The sequence below is a fragment of the Muntiacus reevesi genome, chromosome 2, assembly GCF_963930625.1.
Source record: "Muntiacus reevesi chromosome 2, mMunRee1.1, whole genome shotgun sequence".
Taxonomy (NCBI): Eukaryota; Metazoa; Chordata; class Mammalia; order Artiodactyla; family Cervidae; genus Muntiacus; species Muntiacus reevesi.
Window position 1 is genome coordinate 266057611 of NC_089250.1, and position 26010 is coordinate 266083620.

General features: G+C 44.6%; 1 protein-coding gene across 5 annotated transcripts in view; it reads left to right on the forward strand.

Annotated features, from left to right (window-relative positions):
- The window catches only part of ARHGAP35 (Rho GTPase activating protein 35), a 113989-nt gene that overhangs the window by 50896 nt on the left and 37083 nt on the right, over positions 1–26010 (forward strand). For all 5 annotated transcript variants that reach the window (XM_065926370.1, XM_065926373.1, XM_065926374.1 and 2 more), the window contains one exon: positions 3973–4117. In XM_065926370.1, coding sequence (XP_065782442.1) covers positions 3973–4117 — 145 coding nt within the window. The remainder of the gene's footprint in view (positions 1–3972; positions 4118–26010) is intronic.

Consider the following 26010-nt stretch of genomic DNA (forward strand, 5'->3'; position numbering starts at 1 on the left):
TCCCCACTGCAACACTGGCATAAACTGTTGGTTTATTTCTTTCTACTTGGTTAGTATCAGGCATTAAGGGAACTTTGAAGGAAAAAAAGTTTTTTGCTTAAAAAAAATTCATAGGTTTTTAAGGAAACTGTGAAGTAAAGAACAATGGACTGTGTTATTTATTAAAAAAATACCTATCCATAGGACAAAGTGAGGAGGTTTTGAGCTGACCCAGCCCCTTGTTTATGTCAGTGGTGTTTCATCATGGAGATAGGTCTCGAAGGAGAGAGAACATGAGGCTTTGACATTCGTAGGTCACTGGCCTCTGAACCCTGGCTCTCTCAGTGCTGGGTGTGAATCTCTCTGAGCCTCTGATTTCACATCCGTAGAAAGGGGTTAATAACCCTTACCTTGAAGGGTGGTTGTGAGTTTTCAGATAAGTGCAGAACACCTAGTACAAAGTGTCTAGCACATGGCCACTCCTGATAAATTCCTCTTATTTTTCCATTTTGCCTCTAGTCAGACTCTAAACTTAGACATGCAGATGTGTAGCTTATTTTCAGGACTTGGTTTCCTCTAGTTGGCTGCTTTTTTTCAGTTCAGCCCTCTAATGAGTGAGCCCAGAGGAAGATAGCTGTTGGGATGGCGTTATTTTCTTCTCTCCAAGGACCTGCTGCTGAGAGCACTCCGCCGACGCCCTAATGAGTGACACATGTCTGACCTGGGACTGAGACATGTGGCAGACCACTCAGAAGAATGGCATTTCCATCTCGACATGTGCCCAGTAACCCTTCAGATGCCTGCGGTGTTGCCTGTCATAGCAGCAGTCCTGCCCGACTCTTGGCCTGTACCGCAGTCTTGATTTCCTTCCTCAGAAGGTTTGGAATTAGTTGCGCAAGAATTCCTGCCTGATTTTGTGACACCCTAGAGAGCCTTCAGTTATTTCAAGGGAATATTTTGGCGTTCTGTAAAGCTTGAGTTTGTTTAAATCTTAGAGAGAATGAGAGTGAACATCCGTGTCATTCAACAAGGGGAGCTGATGCTGATGCCAGAGCTCACGTTCCATTTGTAAGTTGGAGTGCTGAGCTTGATTAGATCTTACTAGACTCTGAGGTGAAAGGGTAAGAGCAGCTCTCTAATTTAGCCTTCCATCTGACGGCAGGGTCTCCTTGACAATGAACGTTGCCCGTCGGCTGCAGCCTCTGCTTTGAACACTGACAGAGCAGTCCTTTCCTTTTTAAACAGCTGGGGGAGGGGGGTGTTTGTTTTTTAAATTTCTCTGGCCAAAATTGCCTCTTCGTCTTCATCTCATGTCTCCCAACATGACTGTACAAGATAATCTGCTCTCTTTCCATGAAATAGTCCTGGTAGCTGATTGAAATAGCTGTCATCATGCCCCATTCTTTCTTTGACCAGCTTAAACATCCCTGGTATATTTTATGTGAGAGTTATTACCTTTAGAAGTTCAGATTGTCCATGTACCCTCAGTTATTTATTTAATCATCCGTTTGTTCTCCATATCCCAAGGACTTTCAGGTGAAGGTAATGAACCATAGTGGCTAAGACTGCAGGTTTTGTAATCAGAACTGACAGGCAAATAACTGAATTTTTCTGGGATTCAGCTTCTTCATCTGTGAAATGGAGTTTTAAACACCCATACCCACAGATCTATTGTGAATCTGGAATGAAATATACATATAAAGAATTTAAGCCAGAATCTGGTACTTAGTAAGTGTTCAGGTGATGGAAGCTAAATTTTCTAGCTAACTTAACCTGTTAGGACACACGCCATCAGCTTATGTATTTGAGACGGTGGAGGAAGTATGACATTGACATTTACTCTCTGTTTACTAGAGCTATGGTCAGAGGCGTTACAGTGATTAGAAATGGCTTCCTGGCAGCTCTCGTAAAGTTTTTTTTTTTTTTCCATTCCATAACAACAGTTTATTTGGGAGCCTCAAGGTTTTACTGAAGAACAATGGTATTGTTATGGTAGTTTTGACTGGCAGATTCTGCCTGATTGAGGTTGGCCAAAAGAAGGCCGCTTAAATCCAGATGGTCTTCATTGTATGTTCAGACTCTGCAGCTTCTAGTTTCAATGCTGCAGCCTTAAGAGAGAGTGGACTGTCAGTTGACTCATTGCTGTCCGGTTGCTGCTGTGTGTGATGGGAAACACTCAGCCCTTCTCTTTCTTTTAGTAACAGCTCACACTCTTGGGCGACTGTGTTGTCTAGGCACCGAGCCCCTTCCAGTACATCATATCATTTCACCCTCAGGACCACCTTGTGAGGAGGGTACCGTCCCCGGGGTGCTAAGCAACTTGACCACAGTCATAGAACCTGTCCCTTGGGATTCAAACCCAAATTCTATTAGATTTGGAAGATTAAATCCTTTATGTTGCACTTCATCTGAGTACAAGATGCTGGAGAGAGGCTAGGTTGGTTAAATTATTTCATGTGAAGATAAATTGTAAGTCACTTTCTTTTCCATACTTCTTTGATAACAGGTGTGAAGTCAGGGCCTGTTTGCCTCAGGCAGTCTATACAGGGAGCTGGCAGCAGCCACGCCCCACAACCTGAGAGACCACGGCAGTGCCCAGGAATGGGCATGTTGCAACGGCAGGGATGGGTAGGCTGTGTGGAGCGCAGGTTCTTCTCTGGGACCCTTGGATCCATTCATGCGGCATTACAGTTCTCCAAGTCAGTTAGCCGGATGTATGAGGGTTGGACCATCTTTGCCTTTGGTCTGTCATGTCGGATAGTATCCACCAACAGCCCAGAATAGCCTTGTTCTTTCGTGTGCATTTTATTCTCACCTGTTCTTTTTTTTTTTGGCCACATGTTTGCAGAGAAAGTCCTCAGCGAATCTCAGAGTAAATCAGAAGTGATTTGTTCCCATGTAAAGGGGGTATGAGAAGGAATGAGGATGAGCAGGATGAGGAAAGGGAACGATCGATACTGACCTATTTAAGCTAGTTTGCTGTCCCCTTTAGTGGACTTTATCCAAAAGCATTTACCTTGATCCTATTTGGTTATTCTCCTCTTCAGTAGATACTTTAATAACAGGCCAAAATTTGAGGTATATTTCTGTAGCTTTAGAAAACTTATCATTGGTCTAGAGCATTTTTTTTCCCTTGTGTAATCTTCAAAATAAAAGGTTTGAATAATTTTGGAGCAAAATATCTCAGTAATGTTTATGAGCATGGACTTTGGAGACAGACCCTCCTGAATTTGAATCCTCACACTGTCACTTACATAATATGTCCTCTGAGACATTTTCCTTGGTAAAATGGAATGCTATAAAGTTGAATAGAAATGGTATCTGGGACTTCCTTGGTACATAGTAAGCTCTCCAGTAGTTGTTGCTGCTTCTGCTACTCCTACTACTTGAGGGAGGTGACTTCTAGGAAGGAACAAAGAATTATCTTATTTGTCATGTCTGATTAGTTGGTTTTACCCTCTCCCAATGCAGAAGCCATTGGGAGTAACCCCAGACTGATACATCAGAGAGAGTTCTTCCTGGGAACTTTCAGCAGAATGTGTGCTCTTTTGTCTGGAAGGAGGAAATTACTAGTTTTCAATTCCACTTTTTAATCTTTTAAAAAGATTTTAGCCATCTTTTGAGTGTATAGTATCTATTATCTGTGTGGAATGTTTTGGAATATTTCCTGTTTACTCCATTGCACGCCTGATAAAGGATGTTGGCCAGTCCTCTCATTGTTATTAAATAAACATGGCCTGCTTCTTATAAACACCTTTGTTCTGATAATGCAGTTTCACACTCAAGGTGTGACTACCTGGCAACTTGCCAGCGTCTTGTGTGATACTTGGAGAAATGAGATGAGTAGGTGAGTCTCTTTATCCTGCTTGACGTCTTTTTTTCTAACAGTTTCCATACCACCGTGAGTTCCCCTCTGGAAGCCTTACTGATGTTTGAGTTGTGTGTTGAGACTCATTTTGTTTTTGTGCTTTTTTTCTCCTCTCTCCTGGACAGAAACCAAAGCCCAAACCCCGGCCATCCATCACAAAGGCGACCTGGGAGAGTAACTATTTTGGGGTGCCCTTGACAACTGTGGTGACTCCGGAGAAGCCAATTCCTGTGTTTATCGAGCGATGTATCGAGTACATTGAAGCCACAGGTAAGTGTCACCTCAGAGAAGTTAGTTTTCACTGTCTTCAGGCTGCTTTCTAGAGGATAAGCCATCTGGAGATTCTGGAATCATGTCTGGTTTCTGTGAGATGCTTTCTGAGAAGGAGCTGTTGGACTTGTGGCTTCTCCATCTTCATGTAGTCGTGAGGCCTCTGGGCGCATGGGAGGAGGGCAGCCGTGGCGTCAGGACAGCCGGTGAAACTGGTTAGAATACCTCTCTGTGCGCCCCCAGCCCCCTGTCGTGGCGTGCGGCCTGTCTGTCCGTCTTCGTCTCTCAGCAGGATAGGGGCTTATTTATCAGGGACCTCGACGCTGTTCTGGACACAGTAACACGTTTTGGTTGAACAAAAGGAATGTGTAGTTGGCCATCAGTCAGGTGCCTGAAATTCATGTATTAATAGTTTTTTTTTCCTGCAGTAAAAAATGAATCCTTGGATACCATCTTATCAAGCAGCTACATTTCCAATTCCGTTGACACCTTGGTGTTATCACAAATACTGACTGTCTTAAAATTTTCTGTGTTGCTCTTGAAGTGATAAAATTTTACCTGTATTGAAAAACATTTATTTTGTTTATTTAGAGCTCCTCTAACGGAACATGTCTCCTTGGTGTTTCTCCCTTCTTCCCCACACACACTTTTTTTTTCTTTTTGGCCATGTTGCATGACATGAGATCTTAGTTCCCCGACCAGGGATTGAACTCAGTCCCCGGCAGTGAAAGCACAGGATCCTAACCATTGGACCTCCAGGAAGCTCCCATCCTTGGCATTTCTTTTGTAACCCCTGGAGCTTCCTTGTTTCCCTTGGTTTTCTCCTGGATACTGTGAAAGCTGATGAGCTTTGAAGAGGAGGTATAGTGGGCACATGGTTATGTGGATTCTTGAGCTTTAGGAGTTAAGCTCAAGAGTATTATAGGCTTGTACTAATTTGAAACCAAGGTAGGGATCATAATCTCCCTATGTGTTCTTTCTAATTCCGGTATTACCTGTAATGATATTAACTATTGTGTGGTATGGACAGCCTACTGATAATTTCAGTAGCATATTAAGCTGAGTGATGGTGTTAATATTTACTCAGGTTGTGTCAAATCAGGGGAACTGGATTTCAAATTAAGTGCTCTGTAGACTTTGAGTTGTTACCAGGGTTTCCTCAGTCACCCCAGGATTGACTTTGCATAATTAGGACAGATCTGCAGTTTCGTCCTTCTGTACCCAGAGCCTTTTGTCAGCATCCATCTTCTTGACCTTGGTTTTGTATCAGCTTCTTCCTGAACCTCTGCCTTGGGCAAGGAGGAAGTGTGCAGGTAGCAAGTTAGGTAATTCAAGCCTCTCCTTGTTGACCCAGCACTTCAGAGAGATAGTTTGTAACATTTAGAGGGGTTGTTCCCTAACTTTATTTTGAAGTAACTTCAGATTTATAAGAAAGTTACCAAAATTTTAAGTTGTAAGAAATTTAAAAGTTACAATTCCAGGTTCCTTAAATGTTAACATTTTACCACATTGCCTGTATCATAAGTCCCTGCCCTACATGTCTGTGTATCTTTTTTCTGAAATGGTTGAAAGCTACAGACATGATACACCTTTATTTCTAAACACTTCAGTGGATGTTTCCTAAAAGCATTCTCTTTATGTAACCACCATGCAGTTATCAAAACTATGACATTAATACCCAGTACTAACCTATCAAATCTATAAATGTTTCGTTTCATTAGTTGCCACATTAACATCCTTTAAAAGCAAAAGGACCTTTTTTGGTCCAGGAGCTAATCTCAGACCACATGGTACATTTAATTATGGAGTCTCTTTAGTCTCCTCTGAAACAATTCAGTTGATCTGTTTTTCATGGTCTTGATAATTTTAAAAAATACAGATCATGCATTTGGAGGAGCTTCCTCAACTTGGGGTTGTTTTTGTTTTTTTGATGTTTCCTTATGACTAGGTTCATGTTTGCCCTTTTGAAAGAAACATCAGGGAAATGAGGCTGTGTCCTTCTCGGAGCATCATACCAAGTGGCATGTGTTGTCAATGTGTCCCATCACTGGAGATCTTCTCCTTGATCCCTTGATTAAGGTGGTGGTGTCTGCTGAGATTCTCCACTGTAAAGCTACTCTTTCTCCTGTTATCTGAATAAGTACTTTGTAGGGAGATGCTTTGAGACTGTAAATACCTGTTTTCTCCTACTGTTTTCACCTTGCTTGGTGGCTCTGATGGTAAAGAATCCGCCTGCCAGTGCAGGAGACCCAGGTTCAATCCCTGGGTCAGGAAGATCCCCTGGAGGAGGGCATGGCAACCCACTCGAGTATTCTTGCCTCGAGAATCCCATGGACAGAGGAGCCTGGGGTCCTCTACAGTCCACGGGGTCACAGAGAGTCGGACACGACTGAGCAACTAACACATGCACATAGTTTTAGTATCCACTGATGCTTCTTCCCTGAGACAACGATCGCTCTAATTCCTTCTTCATTTATTGGTTAGGATTCTTCTGTCAGGGTGAGCTTCCCTTTTCAGGGGGAGCCTCTTAGGAGTGGGCTCCTTGACTGGCTTGCTTGTGGTAGCAACAAATGCTTGAAGTCATCCGCTAGGGTAGCACCCCCTAACGTAGCACCTCAGTGGGCTTGATCTATCATTCCCATCTTGCTTCTCCCGACTCTTAGACTGAGCTTAGCTTTTTTCCCATCCACCGCTTCCCAATACTCTTTCTTACCCGAGAGTCCTTTCAGGTGTGACCTCTTCAGCCCTGCCCCCAGGTCACCAGCAGCCCCCACTGAGCCTCTGCTTCTCTTAAAGTTCCGTTAGATGCCCCATTGCTCACCCTGATACCCCAGAGCTTGGAACTTCAGCGTCCTCTCTGACGCATCCCATCAGTTCCTGAGTATGTCACTCCCCCTCCGCCATCTCTTGGCTCTGTCTTCTCCACTTCACTTCTCCTGCCCCGCCATCACCCTCCTCCTCAGTCCATCCCAAGTCTGTGATAGCCCCTCTCCTGTAAATGTCTTCTTGCTTCCTCGTCGCCTTCCAGATGCCGACCCCTCCCTCCTGCACACAGTCCTGCCGTGGTTGTCTGCCTGCCTTCTGCCCTCAGTCCTTTCCTCCTTCCCTCCCTCCCTCCCCTTCTTTGTTTTATACCACGGCAGGCGTTAATTTTAAAATTGTTTTACAGGAATACACACAGTGTATCAGAAGGGTATGGCCAGAGCAGGATTTCGTTGCGTTTCTCTGCTTTGCGTATGTCCTTTGTGTGGTTTGAAACGTGTCCCACATTCCTCCTTGCCTCTGGAACTTGTCCTCATTCTTCAAGACTCTTCCAACCCCAGTAGCCCTTGGAGTGTAACCTCCCTGGTAGCTTTTCTCAGCATGTTTCAGTCCTGAGAACAGGATTCTCTGTTCCTCCAGACTCCGAGAGCCCGGCACACAGTGTCCATTGGTTGTTGATGGAGTGATTGGTTTTCAACCTAGAATACCGTAATTCCATTGTTTTCTTCTTTCTTACCTTCTCCCCTTAAATTCTAATCACAAATTCTAGTCACATGCTTCCTTTCATTAGCATTAATTTCTATTTTTATAGAATTTCAAGAAAAAATTTAGATGTGGTATCTCTGAGCTTAATGTGTGTTGGAAGCAGATGTCTTTTGAGTACTCAGTTTCCTAAAAGAACTTGTTTTCAGCTTCCTAAAATTTAAGCATGTTTGTTGTAATAATTCAACAGAAGGCAAAAGCTGTGAAAAGGAATTTAAAGATTCGTTGATCGTCCGTCTAATGACACCACTGTAGGTGTTTTGATGTCTCACCTCACAGTCTCATTTCTCTGCACGCATGTGTGCTTAGTCGCTCAGTTGCCTCTGACTCTTGGTGGCCCGTGGACTGTAGCCCTCCAGACTCTTCTGTCCGTGGGGATTCTCCAGGCAAGAATGTTGGAGTGGGTTGCCATGCCCCTCTCCAGGGGATCCCTCTCAACCCAGGGATCAAACCCAGGTCTCCCACATGGCAGGCGGATTCTTTACTGTCTCAGCTACCAGAGAAGCCCAAGAATACTAGAGTGGGTAGCCTATCCCTTCTCCAGAGGATCTTCCTGACCCAGGAATCAAACCGGGGTCTCCTGCGTTGCAGGCGGATTCTTTACCAGCTGAGCCTGCAGGGAATCACCTGTGCATGTGTATAGGTTTTTGATTTTACATAATTCAGATTATGTGGTATTATAGTTCTCAGAAATTGTGTAGCATAACTCAGATGGCGCTGTAAGAGCCCTGAGTTTACCAGCTTACCTATTCCTGTTTTCCTGCAGAAGAAAGAACTCAGTAACCGAGAGTTATATCAGAGAACCATTTTTTGAGATCCACTGTTTTTTAAAGCAGACATTATTTTGTGAGCATTTTCCCCTGTCATTAAATACTCTGTGAAAAAATAAATAAATAAATACTCTGTGAAAATATGACTTTTAATTGCTGTACAGTGTTCCATTAAATGGCTGTATTACCGATAATTCAACTATTCCTCTGTTGTCCGGCCCCTGTAGCAGTTTCTCCTGATGTACTTAAAACAGATTCGCTAGGAGAGACATTTGGGAAGAGTGCTACATCGCTTCAGATCTGCAGTTAGACCGCATTTAGAACCTTTGTTCTGCCATTTGCTCATCTGTAAACTGAAGGTGATGACAGGGCCGGCCTCCTCGGGCTGCCAGGGTTCAGGGGGCCCTGCACGTCGGGCAGCGGGTGTGGCGCCCGGCCGGCGGAAGCGCTCTGTGCTTGCTGCTTGTCGTGGTTAGCTGCGTCTGTAGGGCGTTTGGTCTTCCTGTTGCTGGTCAGCTTTACCGAGTTATGACTCCTCATTTCTCCCTAACTTTTAAATTTGAAAATGGTAAAATCCATGGAAAGAACGATACAGTAATCTCCCCATACTCACCACTGGTTATCATTTTGCCACTTTTACCCTTTCTCCCCACAATTTGTATTGTTGTTAAGCCATTTGAAGGTGAGCTGCAGACTCCATGTCACTTTGCTCCCAGAACATCTCAGGATATATCTCTTAAGAACTTTTTCCTCCATAACTGCAAGAACATTATCAATTTTAAGAATTGTTCAGTCACTCAGTCGTGTCCGACTCTGTGACCCCGTGGACTGCAGCACGCCAGGCCTCCCTGTCCATCACCAACTCCCGGAGCTTGCTCAAACTCATGTCCATCGAGTCGGTGATGCCATCCAACCATCTTGTCCTCTGTCGTCCCCTTCTCTTCCTGCCTTCAGTCTTTCTCGGCATCAGGGTCTTTTCCAATGAATCGGCTCTTCGCATCAGGTGGCTAAAGTATTGGAACTTCAGCTTCAGAGTTAGTCCTTCCAATGAATATTCAGGATTGATTTTAAGATTGACTGGTTTGATCTCCTTGAAGTCTAAGGGACTCAAGAGTCTTCTCCAACACCACAGTTCAAAAGCATCAATTCTTTGGTACTCAGATGTCTTTAAGAATATTAGCATTAATTCAGGAGCATTTCTTTTCTTCTTTTTTTTTTTTCAGGAGCATTTCTTATGCTGCCTGTGTTGACTCAGATTTACTCAGTTGACTTACAACTGCCTCTTATAGCTGAATTTTTTGTGCTAGAATCCTATCAGTATACACAATGCATTTAGCGATTGCCTCCTTAGTCCCTTCCAGTTGAGAACAGTTCTCTCTGCCTTTCTCTCTTTTTTTTAATGATGACTTTTTCTGAAGAGTCTTGACAGTTGTCATGTAGACTGTCCCCTTCTGTGGTGTGCTGTCTGTACCTCCCCAGTGTCCTCAGCCCCCCTTCTGACACCTCATCATCACGTGGCTCCTGTCTGAGCCGAGGGCCGGACCACAGACATGGTGGGCGGGCCGCATCACTGCCCCCTCCCTCCCTGGACAGAGCGCAGCTGTAAAGTGGGCTTAGGGACTCTGTTACATTTTGGTGAATGAATAAATTATGGATCAGGTTTTTTCCCCAGCTTGGACTGATTTATACTGAACGTATACTTTTTCTTTAAACTTTTTGTTTTATATTAGAATATAGCTAATTACCATTGTTGTAATAGTTTTAGCCGGACATAGCACATGTATCCATTCTCCCACAAACTCGCCTCCCATCCAGGCTGCCATGTAACATTGAGCAGAGTTCCCTATGCTGTACAGAAGGCCTTTATTGGTCATCCATTTTAGATGCAGCACTGTGTAAATGTCCATCCCACACTCCCTGACTACCCCTTCCTCCATCCTTCCCCCTGGCAGCCGGAAGCCTGTAAGTCTTGAACTTGCACTTTTCTTAGGGGAAGTCTGTGCTGCCACCTGGCCACCCCCCGCCCTCACTCACGGTAGACGTTATTACCACACGAGCCCGTTTCCACATGGTAGTCCAGGCAGTCACTTCCAATCCATTCCGATGGTATTCCAGAGGAAACGTGTTTGTCAGGACTGGCCCACGCGGTTCAGGGTCAGAAGTCGTTGTGTCCTGTTTCTGGGTCCATCTCCTGCGTCTTGGCACTGTGCTCATCCAGGCAAACAAAATCCTGCATCGTGACTTTCAAGGGCAGTGCCTGGGAGTTGGTGTCCGCCAGCCACGGGGAGGCCTCTGTTGCTAGTCGCTTGCCGCTTCACAGCCAGTGTCACAGCGGGAACCCAGGCAGAGCCTTGCAGTGGAGGAACTGGTGTGAACGTTAGGAGTTGGGACGACTTCAGCCATCCCATCACCTTAACAGTATTTTTTTGGGTCTTCCCTGGCAGTTCAATGGTTAAGGTTCTACACTTCCAAGGCAGGCAGCTTGGGTTCATTCCCTGGTCGGGGAACTAAGATCCTGCAAACTGTACAGCACAGCCAACAATTAAAAAAAAAAACAGTATTATGAGAGCAATACACTTGCTCACTGTAAAAAAATTAATTATTATAAACATAGACATTGTGTAGGTATATAACAGAAAGTCCCTTATAATCCCAGCTCTCCAGAAGTAATCTGCATTAATAGTTGAATTATATTTTCTGCTAATACCGTCCCCCAAAATGTTTAAAAACATGAGGTCACATTGCTGTTCCACAGCTTTTGTTTTAACACTGTATTTCTTGTGCATCATCTTTTACGATTTCATCTCCAAGCCGACTGTGTTTTAACCTTTGACCTGAGAAAGGGTGGCAAGAGTTGGGCTCGTGGGGGTCCCTGGGAATATGGGGAGAGATTTGTTTGCAGCTAGTTCCATCTTCCTGGGACTGCTGGACCGCGATCCCACATTGCATGAGAAAATTGCCTGTTCTTCCTAAATACGAACCAGGAAGAAAGGATCGCTGCCTTCTCGCCTCAAAGTGCACCGCACCTGCGTTTCCAGGGTTCTGTTGGAGCTCCTCCTCTGTATCTTTAGGTTAGCTCGTAACGTTGTGGGTGGTTTGCACCTGTTTTTTTTTCTGAGCTTTCTGACCAGTTCATTTATCCTTGTTCCATATTTCCTAAAATTGGAATGTGTTCAAGAAAGGACCAGTGGGTAGAAGAGCATTCAGATTGACCTGCAGATGCCTTTAGCCCAGCCCAGGCCCAGGGCCAGCCCCCACACTCACCGTTAGGTTCTCCCTCTCCTGGCTCTGGTCACACAGAGGGCTGGGAAAGGCACCTACTCCTGCAGCCTTTCTGGGATCCGCCCAGCAGTGGGCGGAGGCACTGGCTGCGTGTCGGACTGACTATGTTTCTGGGTTTTTTTTTTTTTTTTTGGAGAGAACTTTTTCTTCCAGTTTTCACCCATGTGAGAAATTGGTCGGGGCTGTGGGGTCCCTGCTTCCCTTCCATAGCAGTGTGACTTCTCGGTGCAGGGGCGCTTTGGCCCCGCTGACTTCAGGTCTCTGTGCTGGGCAGGGAGTGGGAATATTCACTTCTGGACAGTTTATCTCCCTGGAGTTGGAGTGAGGACTCACTTGGAGAGCCTGCTCACCATCCTGAGACTAGTTTCTGAGGATAAGGATGCTGTCTTTACACCTCACGATGGTCACAAAGCTGAGGTTTTAAATCCTGAGTCTCTGGGCTAGTTTTGAGTCAAGGCTCCCCTCCCCAAGTTGGGGGAAACGGCCCCGTCGCACAGCACAGATACTCCCCGGGGGAGCTTCCAGGGGTCACCCCTCTCTGTCCCGGAAGGGCTAGTGCGCTGTAGACTGAGAGCCCGCTGCCTGCTCATCCGTGCTCTGCGGCATGGACTCCCCGGGCCCTCAGCCTCATGTGTCGGCTATTTCACTAAAAATAGCATTCTCTAGGAATGAGTTCTTTGAATAATGTGTAAGATCAAACCTTCTTGCCCTGTCTGTGACTTTTGGCAGTGGGAGAAGGGGACAGGGTGACAGTGGCAAAAATTACTTGGCATCCAGCAGCCCTTCTCTGCATCACTTTGCTCACTGAGAGGTGAGCGGTCCGCAGCACCTGGAGCAAGTGCCGCAGGCCACTGAGAAGAATCGTTCTGAGGGAGAAGCAGCTTCACTTGGACAGAAGGCCCCTCCCTCTTTTGCATCTTGAATTATAATGTATTCAGACTGTACCGTGCAAATAATTGGTAGGCCCTGGTATGGTGAGTGCATCTTAATTTCTGTTGGTCTCTGTGGAGTGAGAAACTCCCTGTAGTCAAGGGAGCCTGCAGCTGTGTAAAATAATAATGCCAGTGATGGTCTGCCATCATGTTAACTGCCGATCTTCTATTCCTGACACATGTATTCATTGAGCACTTGCCGTGATCCAGGTGCTGTACTGGGCACTTGGCGTCTGTGATCTCATCTTCCTCGAGATTGTTTTCTTGCTGTAAGAACCCAGATGAGGGAAGGTGACTCTTAGGGGGTGCAGTCAGGGGCCATCATGGTCTTTTATCATTGTAGGGAGGACCTCTGTGTCAATAAAGTGCAGGGTTAGCTTGGCTGGAGAGAAGACAGCGGCATTTATATTCTCTTCCCCTGCTCTCTGGGAGGAGTCCTACCCCCAGATCTGGTAAGGGCACCGGGACTCTGCCTTTCAAGGCAGCACCTGTCTGGGTACAACATTGCCCCTGAAATTCACATTTGTTTTCAGAAGCTCTTTGTGGGAGGGTCTGGCATTGATCCACACTACCCTGCATTGGGGTTTCAGTTCCTAAATGGAGCAGGATGTGTAATGCAAGAGAGTTTTTTCCTGTCTCACTTCCAGGGGCACTCCTTGATAGTTAAGCTTGACATTTCTGATGGAGTGGAAAAATCCAGGTACAGTCCCAAGTGGTTGTAGAAAGACAGAAATGTCCTGATAATTCATTAATAGGTTTGAAAATATTTAGTTTACCATCTTTTGATGGTGGTGGTGGTGGTGGTGGAGGATGGCAGATTCCATTCCATCAGCAGATATTTATTGGATTAATCCATTACTATATTAATTAATGCTAGGCACTGTGTTGAACTAAAGTTGCCCTCATGATATCCAGGGGTGGAGGAGATAGGCATAATTACACTAATGAATAATTAATTCAAGCAAGGAACATGATTGGGTTTTAAAGTCACTGGAGAATAACACAAGTGACAGGACCAAGTGATGATAGGGAACAGTTAGAACCCTCACCGCTGCTGTTGAGGGGAATAAACAAACCAGTTCATCCACCCTTGGAATACTACTCGGGGGCCGAAAGGGATGAATTACTGCCACACCCGCTACACTGCCAGGCCTCGGATCATTATATGCTGAGAGGGATGGAAGCCAGACACACAAGATTACAAATTATGTTTCCATTTCTATATGGCTCTGGAAAATGCACACTAATCTATAGTGACAAAAATGCACACTAATCTATAGGCGGATCGTGGTCGCCTGGGAGCTGGGGGTGACAAGAACAACTGATTGCAAAGGCCATGGGAAACCTTCTGGGGGTGATGGAAACATTGCATATTTCAATTGTGGTGATGATTTTACTCATGTATATGAATTTCAGAATTATCAAACTATGCTTTTGGCTGCATCGGGTCCTGGTTGTGGCACTTCTTTGCAGCACATGGGCTCTCTAGTTGTGGTGTGGGTCCAGCTGCCCTACCACATGTCGAATTTTAGTTCCCCAACCAGGGATCGAACCCATGTCCCCTGCGTCAGAAGGCAGATTTTAGCCACTGTGCCACCAGGGAGGTCCCTTAAGCTGTGCACTTTTAATGTTTGCAGTTTATTATGCATAAACTATGCCCCAGTGGTTAACCACTGAGAGAAAGTTCCTCTGTAGAGGGAACCTGATGTTTGCATGATCTCAAAATACCACCCAATGCATTACTAATTGTAAAGGGAAAATACACCTTTATAATGGAGAGATGTGGGGGTTACCACTTAATCAAAGATAATCAGGACTGGCACCCCCAGTAGCAGGTCATCCTAGCATTGTGTGCCTCCTTGCCAAAAACACTTCATCTGAATCTTAACATGAGGGAATAATCGGACAAAATCTGAGTGTGATACATTTTACAAGACAGTTGGCCTGGATTCAATGAAAAGGTTAGTGTCATGAAAAAGAAAAACGGGGGCATAGTGCGGTTTCTGTGTTTATAATGTGAACCCCTTTTCCGTTCAGGTAGCCAAGTGTTAAGTCCATGAGCTTTTGAGTCACCTCTGGTGTCCTGACTTTCCCAAGCAGTAGCTGACCTTAAACTGTCTAAGCCTCATTCCTATTCCTTCAAATTGGGAATAAAAATAATAGCTCTTTGAAAGGGAATTTTTTAGAATGAAGTGAACTTCTGTTTGTAATGTTCTTAGCGCAGTGCCTGGTACGCAGCACTCAGTCCGTGCTGGCCATCATTTTGTGGCTCCTGTTACTGAGTTACTGTGGCTGTGGAAAGCCCAACAGTACACTTCCCCAAAGCAGTAATGGATGAGGTTAGACAGTGGCTATATGCAGTTGTGGTTTTTTTATTTCTTGTTTTTAATTTGTAATTTTTTTTTAAATGGGAAAGGAGGAAGTGGCAGAATCAAGTGCTTTTATTTAGTTGTTTGTTTATTTATTTACTAGTCATGCAGACTTGCGGGATCTTAGTTCCCAAACCAGGGATTGAACCCATGCCCGCTGCAGTAGCAGCATGGAGTCCTAATCACTGGACCACCAGGGAATTCCCCGTAAGCAGTTTTTTAAAAACTTTTCATTAAAGTATTTATCACTGACTCAATGGACATGAGTTTGAGCAAACTCGAGGAGATAGTGAAGGACAGGGAAGCCTGGCATGCCGCAGTCCATGGGGTTGCAAAGAGTCGGATACAACTTAGCAACTGAACAACAACGAACAGCACAGTCTGGTATCTGTTAAGAAAAGGGCGCTCTGGAGCAGGAAATGGCAACCCACTCCAGTACTCTTGCCTGGAAAAACCCACGGACAGAGGAGTCTGGTGGGCTGAAGTCCATGGGGTTACATGACTGAGCATGTGTGCACGAGAGTGGAGGGAGATGGGTTGGTAGCAATTAACTGGTAGAACTTTAAAAAAAAAAAAAAAAAAAAGGCACTCGTGGTAAGTACAGCTCAATGAATAACCACCAACTACGCGCACATGTGTAACCAGTACCCAGCACTGAAGATGACCTACTCCCTCCAAAACTTAGCGGGGTCACCACTACCCTGGCTCCTGACAGTTACAGAATACTTCTGCCTGCTTTTATACTTTCTGATGGCCTCATCCCAAATGCATCGCTGTGGTGTAGCTTCTTTGACTCAGCATTATGTCTGTGATTTATCTGTGGGTGGATCTGTAAACTCACTCATGACTGCATGACTCACTCACTCTCATTGCTATATACTGTTCCATCATGTGACTAGTCCACTATTCATTCATTCTGTCCTTCATGGATGTTTGGGCACTTGCCAGTTTGGGGCTGTTAAGAATAATGCTGCTGGGAATTCTTGTCTGTGAAATTTGGTGCGTGTGTGTACACTCATGTACTCGGAGTATATACCAAGGGGTGAGGCTGTTTTTAATCATTACTTTTAGCATGTTGAACACCTTGGTTTAAAAGCTGTCTTGAAGCACATATCAGTTCTTGAAGAGGCAATAAGTCAGTGAGGCCGAGAGCTAAAGCAGTAGGGGGATCTCTGCACCTACTTACGGCTTTGTGTTTCCCATCTCTTAAGGGGTGGGGGGTAGTTCTGGCAGGGGTGGGTGTGGGTACACAGAGCCGTGTCATACGTTGTTTTAGCAGCTAGATCATTCCTGTTGCAGAGTGTGCACCTTGTGGTGTAGCTCTTTGCTGGGGCTTTCCTTGTGGTTCTGAGCTGAGACTGTGGTTAGCACAGATCCTGATAACCCTGTGGGTTTTACTTGACAGGCCATCACGGGGCATTGCTCAGATTCAGTTTTAGCCATTTGTGGCACAGATAAGTCGGTGTTTTTGTTGACACCTTCCAGTGAGACTGAGATGAAAGGTTCAACCCCAAGGGCAGTACGTGAGGGGAGGAAGGGTGAAGCAGAGTCTGAAAGCGAGGCTCTTCCCCCAGGGTCTCTGGGGGTGAGCGTGGAGCCCAGCAGCCGGGGCTGGAGATCAGCTTGTCTGCTTTGTTCGCAGGTCAGAGGTGGTCCTTGGCTCCTCTGTGCAAATGGAAGCCCTCTGTAAAATGCTCTTTGACAAATACTTAGAGCTGTGACCTTCCTCCTTATTGAGCTCGTTTGCCTCAGTAAATGAGCAGAGTGCTGTCTGCATGGCAGATTTAAATTTCACCACTAATTGAGGGGAGCATCTTTGGGGAGAAGCGCTTGCCATTAGATCAGAGGCCTTTGGGAGACAGCCTGGCAGCAAGCGCATCAGGGCAGGTTAAGGCAGGGGGTGGAGCCGGGGAGAGGACAGATTGCAACTGTTGTTAGTAACTGGGGGACGGGCCATGGAGAAGCCGTGGGAGAACGTCGCCATGTGCCTGTGGGTACTGTGGGCATGTGCACATGCATGGTGCATATGCCTTGATGACCTTTTCCCCCTTTTTTTCCTGCTACTGACTAATCTGTACAGTATGAACCTGGAGCCAGACTGCCTGGATCCAAATCTCTTGTTTTGCTGCTTGTGAACTAGTGTTTAACCTCTCTGTGACTCAGTTTCCTTGACTGTAAGATGAGGATAATGATATTACTTTGAATCACTGAGGGCATTCAGTATGTTAAAAAACCTTACAACAGTACCTGGCAGGCTGTAAGTGGTCAGATAGGTTTTGTCGCTGCTGCTCTTAGTTCTGACGCTGCAGTGTGTCTTCACTCCCACTGGGCCTCTCAGCTTGCCAAACCCTCTCCTTCACCGGGCTTTGTTCCCCTTCCCGTTTGCAGAGGTACCTCACTTCCGGGCCCAGTCCAGGCCTCTCCCTCCAGGAAGACCAGCCCCTTGACTCACTCCCCTTTCTGAGTTTCAAAGGGCTTGCAAGCCAAGTGGGTCAAGCATGGACTTTGGAACAGGTCACACCTGGTCCGCAAGCCCAGCTCAGCTGCATTTCTTAGTTAAACCGCTTCACATCTCTGAGCTCTGTGCTTCCTCTGTCAAATGCAGCTAATGATAATACCCACCTTATTAGTGTTATAAGGACTGAATGAGGTCATGTGTGTAAGACACTTGACCTGGCACATCCTAAACACTCAGAAAAGGGGAGACCTTGTCATTTTGTGGGGAGGTTTTCAGTAGTGACTTCTTGCTTGTCCTTCGATCATTTCTTGGATTGGTTTTTAATCCCTCTGTAGGTGTTCACCCCGACAGTTAGGATGTTTGTTACGTGTACTTGCGGATCTTTTTTCCTGCAGAGCCGTCTTCAGCTCTGCATTACCTCACTCAGTTAGATGCTCACTCACTCATTGCCTCACTCACTCAGTTAGATAGCTGTACATTTATTGTCTGCCTGGTTCCAGAGGACCGGAGTGCCTGAGGATCCCGTCCTTCCTCACTCACTCAGCACGCGATGCCGAGCCCGGTCTGTGCTGTGTGCCGTGTGCTGCGGAGGATGCTGACGACACAGTATTGGACTAAAGGGATGAGAGGTCCTTGCCCTCGTGCAGCACGCAGTGCATGCTGGTGGGGGAGACGGTGAAAACAGATTATAAAGAGTCTTCATGATTAGTGCTTGAGAGGAAGAAAACGAAGCAGGAGAGTGGCATGTGAAATGTCTGGGATGAGTGTTAGAATTTTAGAAAGGGGGGCTGGGTGAGAGTGCCTTTTGATGAGAGCCTGAAGTCAGTGAGGAGAGGAGACATGCAGTTACCCAGGGAAGAACCTTCCAGACAGAACATCAAGTATAGAATTCCTGAGACTGAAGCATTCCTGGTTAAGGACCTTTGCTTTTATTCTGAGTGAGGTAAGAAGCCGTTGGAGGGTTTTAAGCGAAGGGACAGTAGTTGGCCTTTGTTTAATAAAACAACCTTGGGTACTGTGTGGAGAACAGTTCTGACCCTTGAAGACTTAAATGCACTTGATCTTTAAAAGTTGCAGTTGATCCAGCTGCCTTTCTACAAATCTTCCTCCATTCTGCGCTTCCTTTCTCTGCATATGTGCCCAGTCTCTCATAATGCTAATGGGTCCACCTAAACCTTTAGACCTGAAAGGGTGGAGGTGTGTATGTAATTCAGCATGTGGGGGTCGGGGGAGGGGGGAGCCTAGATTAAGGCCATAACTGGAAGAATGCCAGAAATGATAAGCAGATGGGTCACTTCCTGATCCTGGAAGGCCATTCGAGCCTCATCTTTCTTCCTGCTTTGCAATTTCATGCCTCCCTCATCACTGTTCCTGCTGCCTCATATGTTGTTTCCTCTCCCACATGACAGATCCCCACTATTTCTTAACCTTCCTTCTCTAGACATGCCTCTATTACGGCTGGTTTTCCCTTTATTAAGGTTAATTGAAGTCATATGGGTGGGGCCCTGGTCTAATAGGATTAGTGTCCTTACAAGAGGAGACTTGAGAGATCTCTCACCAGAAACCAGATTGGCCAGCACCTTGGTCTTGGACTGCCCAGGCCGTCATGTTTTGTCATGGTAGCCTAAGCAGAAGACTAGAGATGACAGGAAGATTGATGCAGATATCACAACCCCTGACGTCCTTAAGGGCTGGCTTTCTTCATTTATGCCTCCCCTTGGGGCCTAGCTCTCCAGAGACCACAGTCAAGGGATCTTTGTGTTCACTTGACCAGAACAGAGCAATTGGGTCAGTAGGAGTGGGAACTGAGGCAACAGAAAGTCAGGAGGACTGAGCTGGTGGAAGAAGACATGGAAGAGTATCACTTGAGAATGCTGGTCTAAAAAGATCAGCTCACTCTTTTGTGTTGAATCAGGTGCTCAGGTGGTTTATTTGTTTGAAATGTAAGATTACTTGGGTATCAGACAATTTAATCCACTTTTTCAAACAGAGATGGTACAAGGCCTTGTGATTTCATCCCAGTTTGCATTCTTTCCCTCTTGGCTGGACTCCTTTGTCTATTTAAATTCGGTGGCCTCCCAGCAGTTTAAAAACAAACTCACACAATTTATCTTTTCAGGTGAGCTGCAGTTTGTTTGAAACAAGACATTTCTAGTGTGTAGCTTCTGATAACTGCACCTACAATCAGTGTTTCTGTTTTGTGTTTCAAAAGCCACAACAAAAAACTCTTTCTTCTTTTGCGGTTGTCAGGAGCCGGCATTTGGGTTGTGGCAGCCAGAGAGTGTCTTTGTGGAAACTTAATCTGTAATGAGGTATTTCACTTCCAAGCCTGGGCTTTCTGTGAAAAGCGTGTGTTCCTTCATCACTCATGAAGGGGGTGAAGGACCCCCAAGTCTGAGTAAATTCAGAATTCTTCTGAGCTTTGAAAAATGTAGGTTATGTAGTTGTTTTGTGGTAGTTTTAATGTCTGAGACTCCATGAAGAAAAACACGGTGCAAACAGCCAATCTGAATTGAGTTGAATCTAAGGATTTTGGGTTCTAAGAAGGCTCTCGGTTCTAAGCTACCCCCATCCTGGGGGAAGGATTGTGGGGCAGTACAGAAAGTATGGGTATTAGTGGTAAGTTGGCCTCATGTGACAGACATGAAAATGGGCCGAGGGAAAGAATGTGGTAGTGGCTGTTGTAACAGCAGTTATGATGAGGGTAATTAACATTAAGGAAGCCTAATCCTGAGCTCTTTGTCAGCATCATTTCACTCCATCCTCACTGTGAAGAGTTGTCCTTTGCCCGCACACAGCTAGCCTTTCAACAGCCTTCTTGGCGGCAGTAAAGTAAGGCTGACGATATCTTCCTAATCTGAACATCACTATTTCATATTTCCTGTGTTTGGGGTAAGGAAGCCGTATCTTTAGAGTGATCTTTGAAGGGAAGGACTGACACAGCATTTAAATAATATAAGCAAGATTATTGGGGAACCCCTTAAACTGTTTAGGAAAAAAACAGTTGTCTTTTTTACAAAATGGAAATTGCTTTATTACTGTCATAATTTTCTCCTCGAAGGTTCTAAAGAAGAAAGTGAAAATGAGCTTAATGCTGCCACCCAGTTATAATCCTTGTTTAACAGGAGAGAGAACACAACAGAGTGGTTGAGAACAACCCCATGGCGTCTACCTGCTGGATGCCAGGCTTAGCCCCGCCTCCTCACTGGATCTATGATTTGGGGCAGGTTACTTCCCCAGGCTCATCCATAGTTGCCTCATCTGTTAAATGCAGGCACTGATAAAAACACTTATTTTGATGTATTCAGATATTATCTTAGATTTAACCAAGTATATCTGAGCATTTGAGAAGTACTTTCTTATAGCTCTCAACATACTGATCACAGGTGACTTTTGGTTATTCTGGAAACAGGCCTTCTAACCCTGCTATTCAGATGGTACCGTCCTTCATCTTCCCCCCCACCCCACCCCAAAGTCTGATTTAAACTATTAAATTTGTAACTTAAGTGTTTTATTCATCCAAGTAGGCTTTCTCAATTAACTTCAGATTTGTGAAGTCGGGCGTGGTGATCATTATGGTATGATGACAGGTGGCAGGCATCAGAACATCTGGCTCGAGTCCTGGATCTGTTGCTCACTCATTCAGGCCAGGAGGGTGTTTGGTGAGCCTCTTCAGGAATCCAGAAGACAATGAACAGAACATGAGTTAGGAAATGAGAGGGGGGGAGGGGTATGCCCGTGAGCCGGGGCTGGAGTCCTCTCGTCTCTCTAATCCTTCATTTCTCCGGTGCAGAATGGAGGTAGTATCTGCCTTACCTGTGCTGCGTGGTGTGGTGGAAGATCAAAGAAGAGACACACAGAAATGTTTTTAAATGATGAAACTTTGCAACTGTCCTTGCCTTGAGGCATGTTGGTCTCAATTTGAAAGGTAACCGTAAGACCTTCTGTTGCTCTTGAGTAGGCACGTGCTAGGTGCCGTATCTCATCTCATCTTTACAGCAGCCCTGTGAGGTGGACCATCAGATCATGCCACAAAAGTTAGAGATGACTGGCAACTGTGCCTTCCCGAAAGGTAGGGAGCAGACTCACCACAGCTTTGGTCTGACAGCTTGTATCAGTTCATTCAGTTCAGTTCAGTTCCGTCCAGTCGTTCAGTCGTGTCTGTTAAGAGGTTGTCAGTTTAATCATGGCTGCTACTACAGCCGCGCCCAGACTCTGATTTGGTGGACTAGTGCTGTTAACCTCAGCATTTTGGGGATGACAGAGGGTTGCCAACCAGCTTTTTTATTGTTCCTTTTGGCTTCAGTCTACCATAGCTTTTCCCTACTGTTTTATGGTTTTGTCTGAAATGTGTTTTGTGGAGGATGCAGCCTTATTTCAGATGTGACAGCATTATATTGCATCTTCTGTCTTCTACTGATCTGAAAGCCACTTGTATATATTATATACCGAATTCTAGTATTGGAGTATCTTTTTGAACCCTCTCATCTCGCTGATCTAGCTAGCTAGCTACACATGCATTTTGTCCCAGAGCTATACTGTTTTAATGTCTTGAGTTTTCTAGGTAGCCACTTTGGAATTATCTTGTCTTTTTTTGCTTGTTTAATTTTCTGTATGAACTTTAGAATCTGTTTAATTTTTAAAATAAGCCTTTTGTAATCCTGCTGGGATCATATTAAATCATACATTAACTGTTGACATCTTTATGATGTTATGGGGGTTATTTTGACTCTCACTAGTGTTTTAAACTTCGTGTAGCTCTTGGCTTTTTTTGGGGGGGGAGCACACGTATAAAAGGGACTAATATGTGTATTTATATAGATAAAGACTTTTGATTTCTGCATATTAACTTTATATTCAAACTCCTTACTGAATATTTTATTGCCCTTAATAGTGTTTCAAATGATTCATTTGGGTTTATTGAGATATAATTTACATATAATAAAACTCACCAATTTTAAGTTTACATCCAATGAATTTTGACAAATGTGTATAGTTTTGTAATGCTCACCACAGTCAAGATATAGAACTTCTTGGGGTTTTTTTTTAGGTGAATAAGTAATAGCACTTGTAAATAATTATCATTTGACTTCTTTTCCTCATGTTTATTCCTCTGATTTTATCCCCCTTTGAACTACTTATATTGGCCAATAGTACCTCCAGGACAGTATCACATAATGCTAGTTAGTGGATATTCTTGCCTTGTTCCTTATTACCTTTGGGATGAAATAATCTTTTTTTTTTCTTCCATTTTTAAGAACTTACCATCAATCCTTTTTCACTAAAAGTTTTTGTTTATTTTTAGTTTTTATAAAGATGCAGTCATAATTTTTCACTTTTGTTCTATTTGGGAATATATTAATAATTTTCTCCTGTTGACCCACTCCAACAGTCCTAGAATGAATCATACTTGGTGTGGTATACTGGGAAATAGATTATTTGGTCTTTGTTTTCAGGTTCTTATTCACAGGCTCTCTGAACAGGTGAGTGTCTTTTATCGGCTAATGAAATGACTGGTGACTTAGGGCCCCAGAGAGCTTCAGGATGGGACTGGTCACCTGAAAGACCAAGTCATGATTAGAAGGTTGGAAGTTTTAGCCCCACCACCCCCACCAACCTCTGAGGAGAGGCAAGTGGCTGGAGACTGAGTTCACTCACCAGTGGCCAGTGCTTCAAGCAGTCATACCTATGTAATGAAGCCTCTGTAAAAACCCCTAAATGATGGAGTTCAAAGAGCTTTCTGGTTGAGGTGTTGGGAGGGTGCTCAGAGAAGACATAGACGCTCCATGCCTCTTTCCCCACACCTTGCCTTGTGCATCTTTTCCACTTGCCTGTTCTGAGTTGTTTCCTTCATGTCCTCACATGCTGTCATTGCAGTGGTGTCCAACTCTTTGCCACCCAGACTGTAGCCCACCAGGTTCCTCTGACCATGGGATTCTCTAAGTAAGAATACTGGAGTGGGTTGCCATGTCCTACTCCAGGGACCTTCCTGACCCAGGGATCAAACTGACATCTCTTAGGTCTCCCGCATTGGCAGGCGAGTTCTTTACCGTTGGTGCCACCCAGGACACCTTGTATCCTTCATAATAATCCAGCAATATTATTAAGCAAAAAAGTGTTCTTGAGTTTGCCAGCTGTTTTGGCAAGTTATCAGACCTGGAAAGGGGATCATGGGGACTTGACTGGTGTCCAAAGTGGGGACCAGTCTTGTGGGACTGAACCCTTAACCTGGGGATCTGCCCTGATTCCAGGTGTAGTTAGTGTCAGAACTGAATTGTTTTGGACATCCAGCTGGTCTCTGGAGAGCTGGAGAATCAGTCGGTGTGAGAAAAAACCCACACACGTTTGGTGTCAGAAGTGTGAGTAAAAACAGATGCCTTGCTTATAGAGTATTATTTTTAAATTTGCTGCTGATTGTTAGTTTTTACATCAAGGTACATAAATGCGGTTATTCTGTGGAGATTTGTTTTTCCTCTTAAACACTGAGAGATGTTTATTGTCTTTATATTTAAATGGCAGTCTTGCTGTGTATAAAATTGGGTTAGCCTTTCTTTCCTCGAGGCCTTTCTAGGCGTGCTTTGCTATCTTCTAGTGTGGGCTCTGCTGCAGAGCAGTCTGAAGCCAGCCTGTGTTTCGCCTCAGTGCCTTGAAGATTCCCTTTCTTCACTCTCTCTTTTTAAAGTTTAATAAGTTTACCAGGACATATCTTGTTAATTGAATTAAGTCAGTTTTTCCTGGAACAGAGTGAGCCACTTTAATCTGTAGATTGAAGTCATCCTGACTTCTGTTCTACACATCCCTTTCAGGTTTTTCAGCAGTGTAGTTTTTTTCCCATGTGTTTTTGGTTTCTGTAATGGAAAAAGATTTATTTTTCTCTCCTACTTCCCTAACTCTGTCCTTAAATGTTTTATCTACTTTTTGTTGTCTCGTATCTTTTCTAAGTATATCTCTGCTTTACACATTGTTTCACAGAGGAGATTGCATTGTTCCTTTGTCTTTTATTTCATGGGAATATGTTTTAATTTACTAATGGCAGCATTTTTGGATGAATGTTCTTTGCAGTTGGTTTTTCTTGAGGGTTTTCTTGTTTTGTTTGATTTTTGCTAGTAGTCTTGTGCTGGTTGCTTTTTTTTTTAATTGTGATAAAATATGCATAACAAAGTTTGCCATCAGCCATTTTTGAAATGTACAGTTCAGTAAACGCTAGATCCTTTTATAAAATTGTCATCCATTCTTGAATGGGGTGATTCCTTCCAGTCTAGCAATCTGTAGAAAATTCTTTTGGGGAGGGGCTAGCCTAGCAGGGGGTTTTCTTGACTATCCCGCTAGCCTTTCTTGCCCTCAGACATCTGGAAATGGCAGTTGTAATGCCCCAGGCAGTCTCACTCTTGTCCCCCTACCCCCTTGACAGACTGCTTCCTGTAGGTTTGACTTGTGTGTGATTCTTCATGCTGGACTGGGTCTGAGGAGGCCTCAATCACCAATCCCTGAGCCAGTTCCCACTGTTAGAAACAGTGGCTTGCTGGTCTTGCTCCCGTTAGAATGAAGCATTTACTTTTTAGAAAAGGACTTGCCCACTTTGTCCAACATCTGTAACAACAGGCGTCCTCTGATCGCTTTCCCATACCCTTATTTGACCTTTACAGCATTTGATGGTTCTCACTCATGTTGGGGGTTTGGGATCACGGAGTCTCTAGTTTTGTCAAAGACGTGCTATTTCTGTTTCTGATTCTCCTGGTTGCTTTTGTGTGGTTCTTTAGTGGAGAAAGGGGTCAAGTCTATCCTGCCATTTGAAAACCAAGTACAGTCTTCAAACTTTAGTAAATTTAGCATTCTGAAAAACTCATTTTTTTTATAGTCCTTAGTTTTTGCTTACTGATGAGAACTTCCACTAGCATTGGTGGGGAAGTGGCTGCTTCTGTGTCACGTAAAGGTAATCTGATCTTGTCCAGGGAGCCGCTTGAAGGTTTAGAGAGAGGGATGTGTTTAGACTCTTTCCTGCCTTCTCTCCATTGCCCGTTTCTGTCTCCTTCTGATTTTATTAGCATTTCAGTTAGGTCTCTGGCCTCAGTTACCCATGTGTGGTATGTGTTTATCACTCTGCCGAGAAACTTAAGAAGGATATGTCTCCTGTATGATCCGACAGTGTGTGGGGCGGGAGTAAATACAGACCAGTCCAATCACCGGAACAGGAAGCTCTTTGTGAGTCTGTGGATAAGAACTGCACAGACCCTGTGGCTTCCTTAGGTCAATGGAGAATTTCACAGGTTTTCATTCTTCAGTCTACACAAAGAAAGATCCTTTTTAGAGAATAGATTTTATTTTTCACCCCAACCATAATTATTACTGTCATTTCTTTAGCTAATTTTTTCTTTTCCACTGGCCATAGTATATCATTCAGAGAGGCCAGATTAAAATTCCAGTGCCTTTAAAAAGCAAAGATTTTTCCCCCCCTCATTCATAATTTTTTTTCTGGCTCCTGTGCTTCGCATTGTCCTCACTCAAGGACCCAGCCGATGGAGCAGGCACCCTCTTGAATGATGCTAGGTGCAAAGGG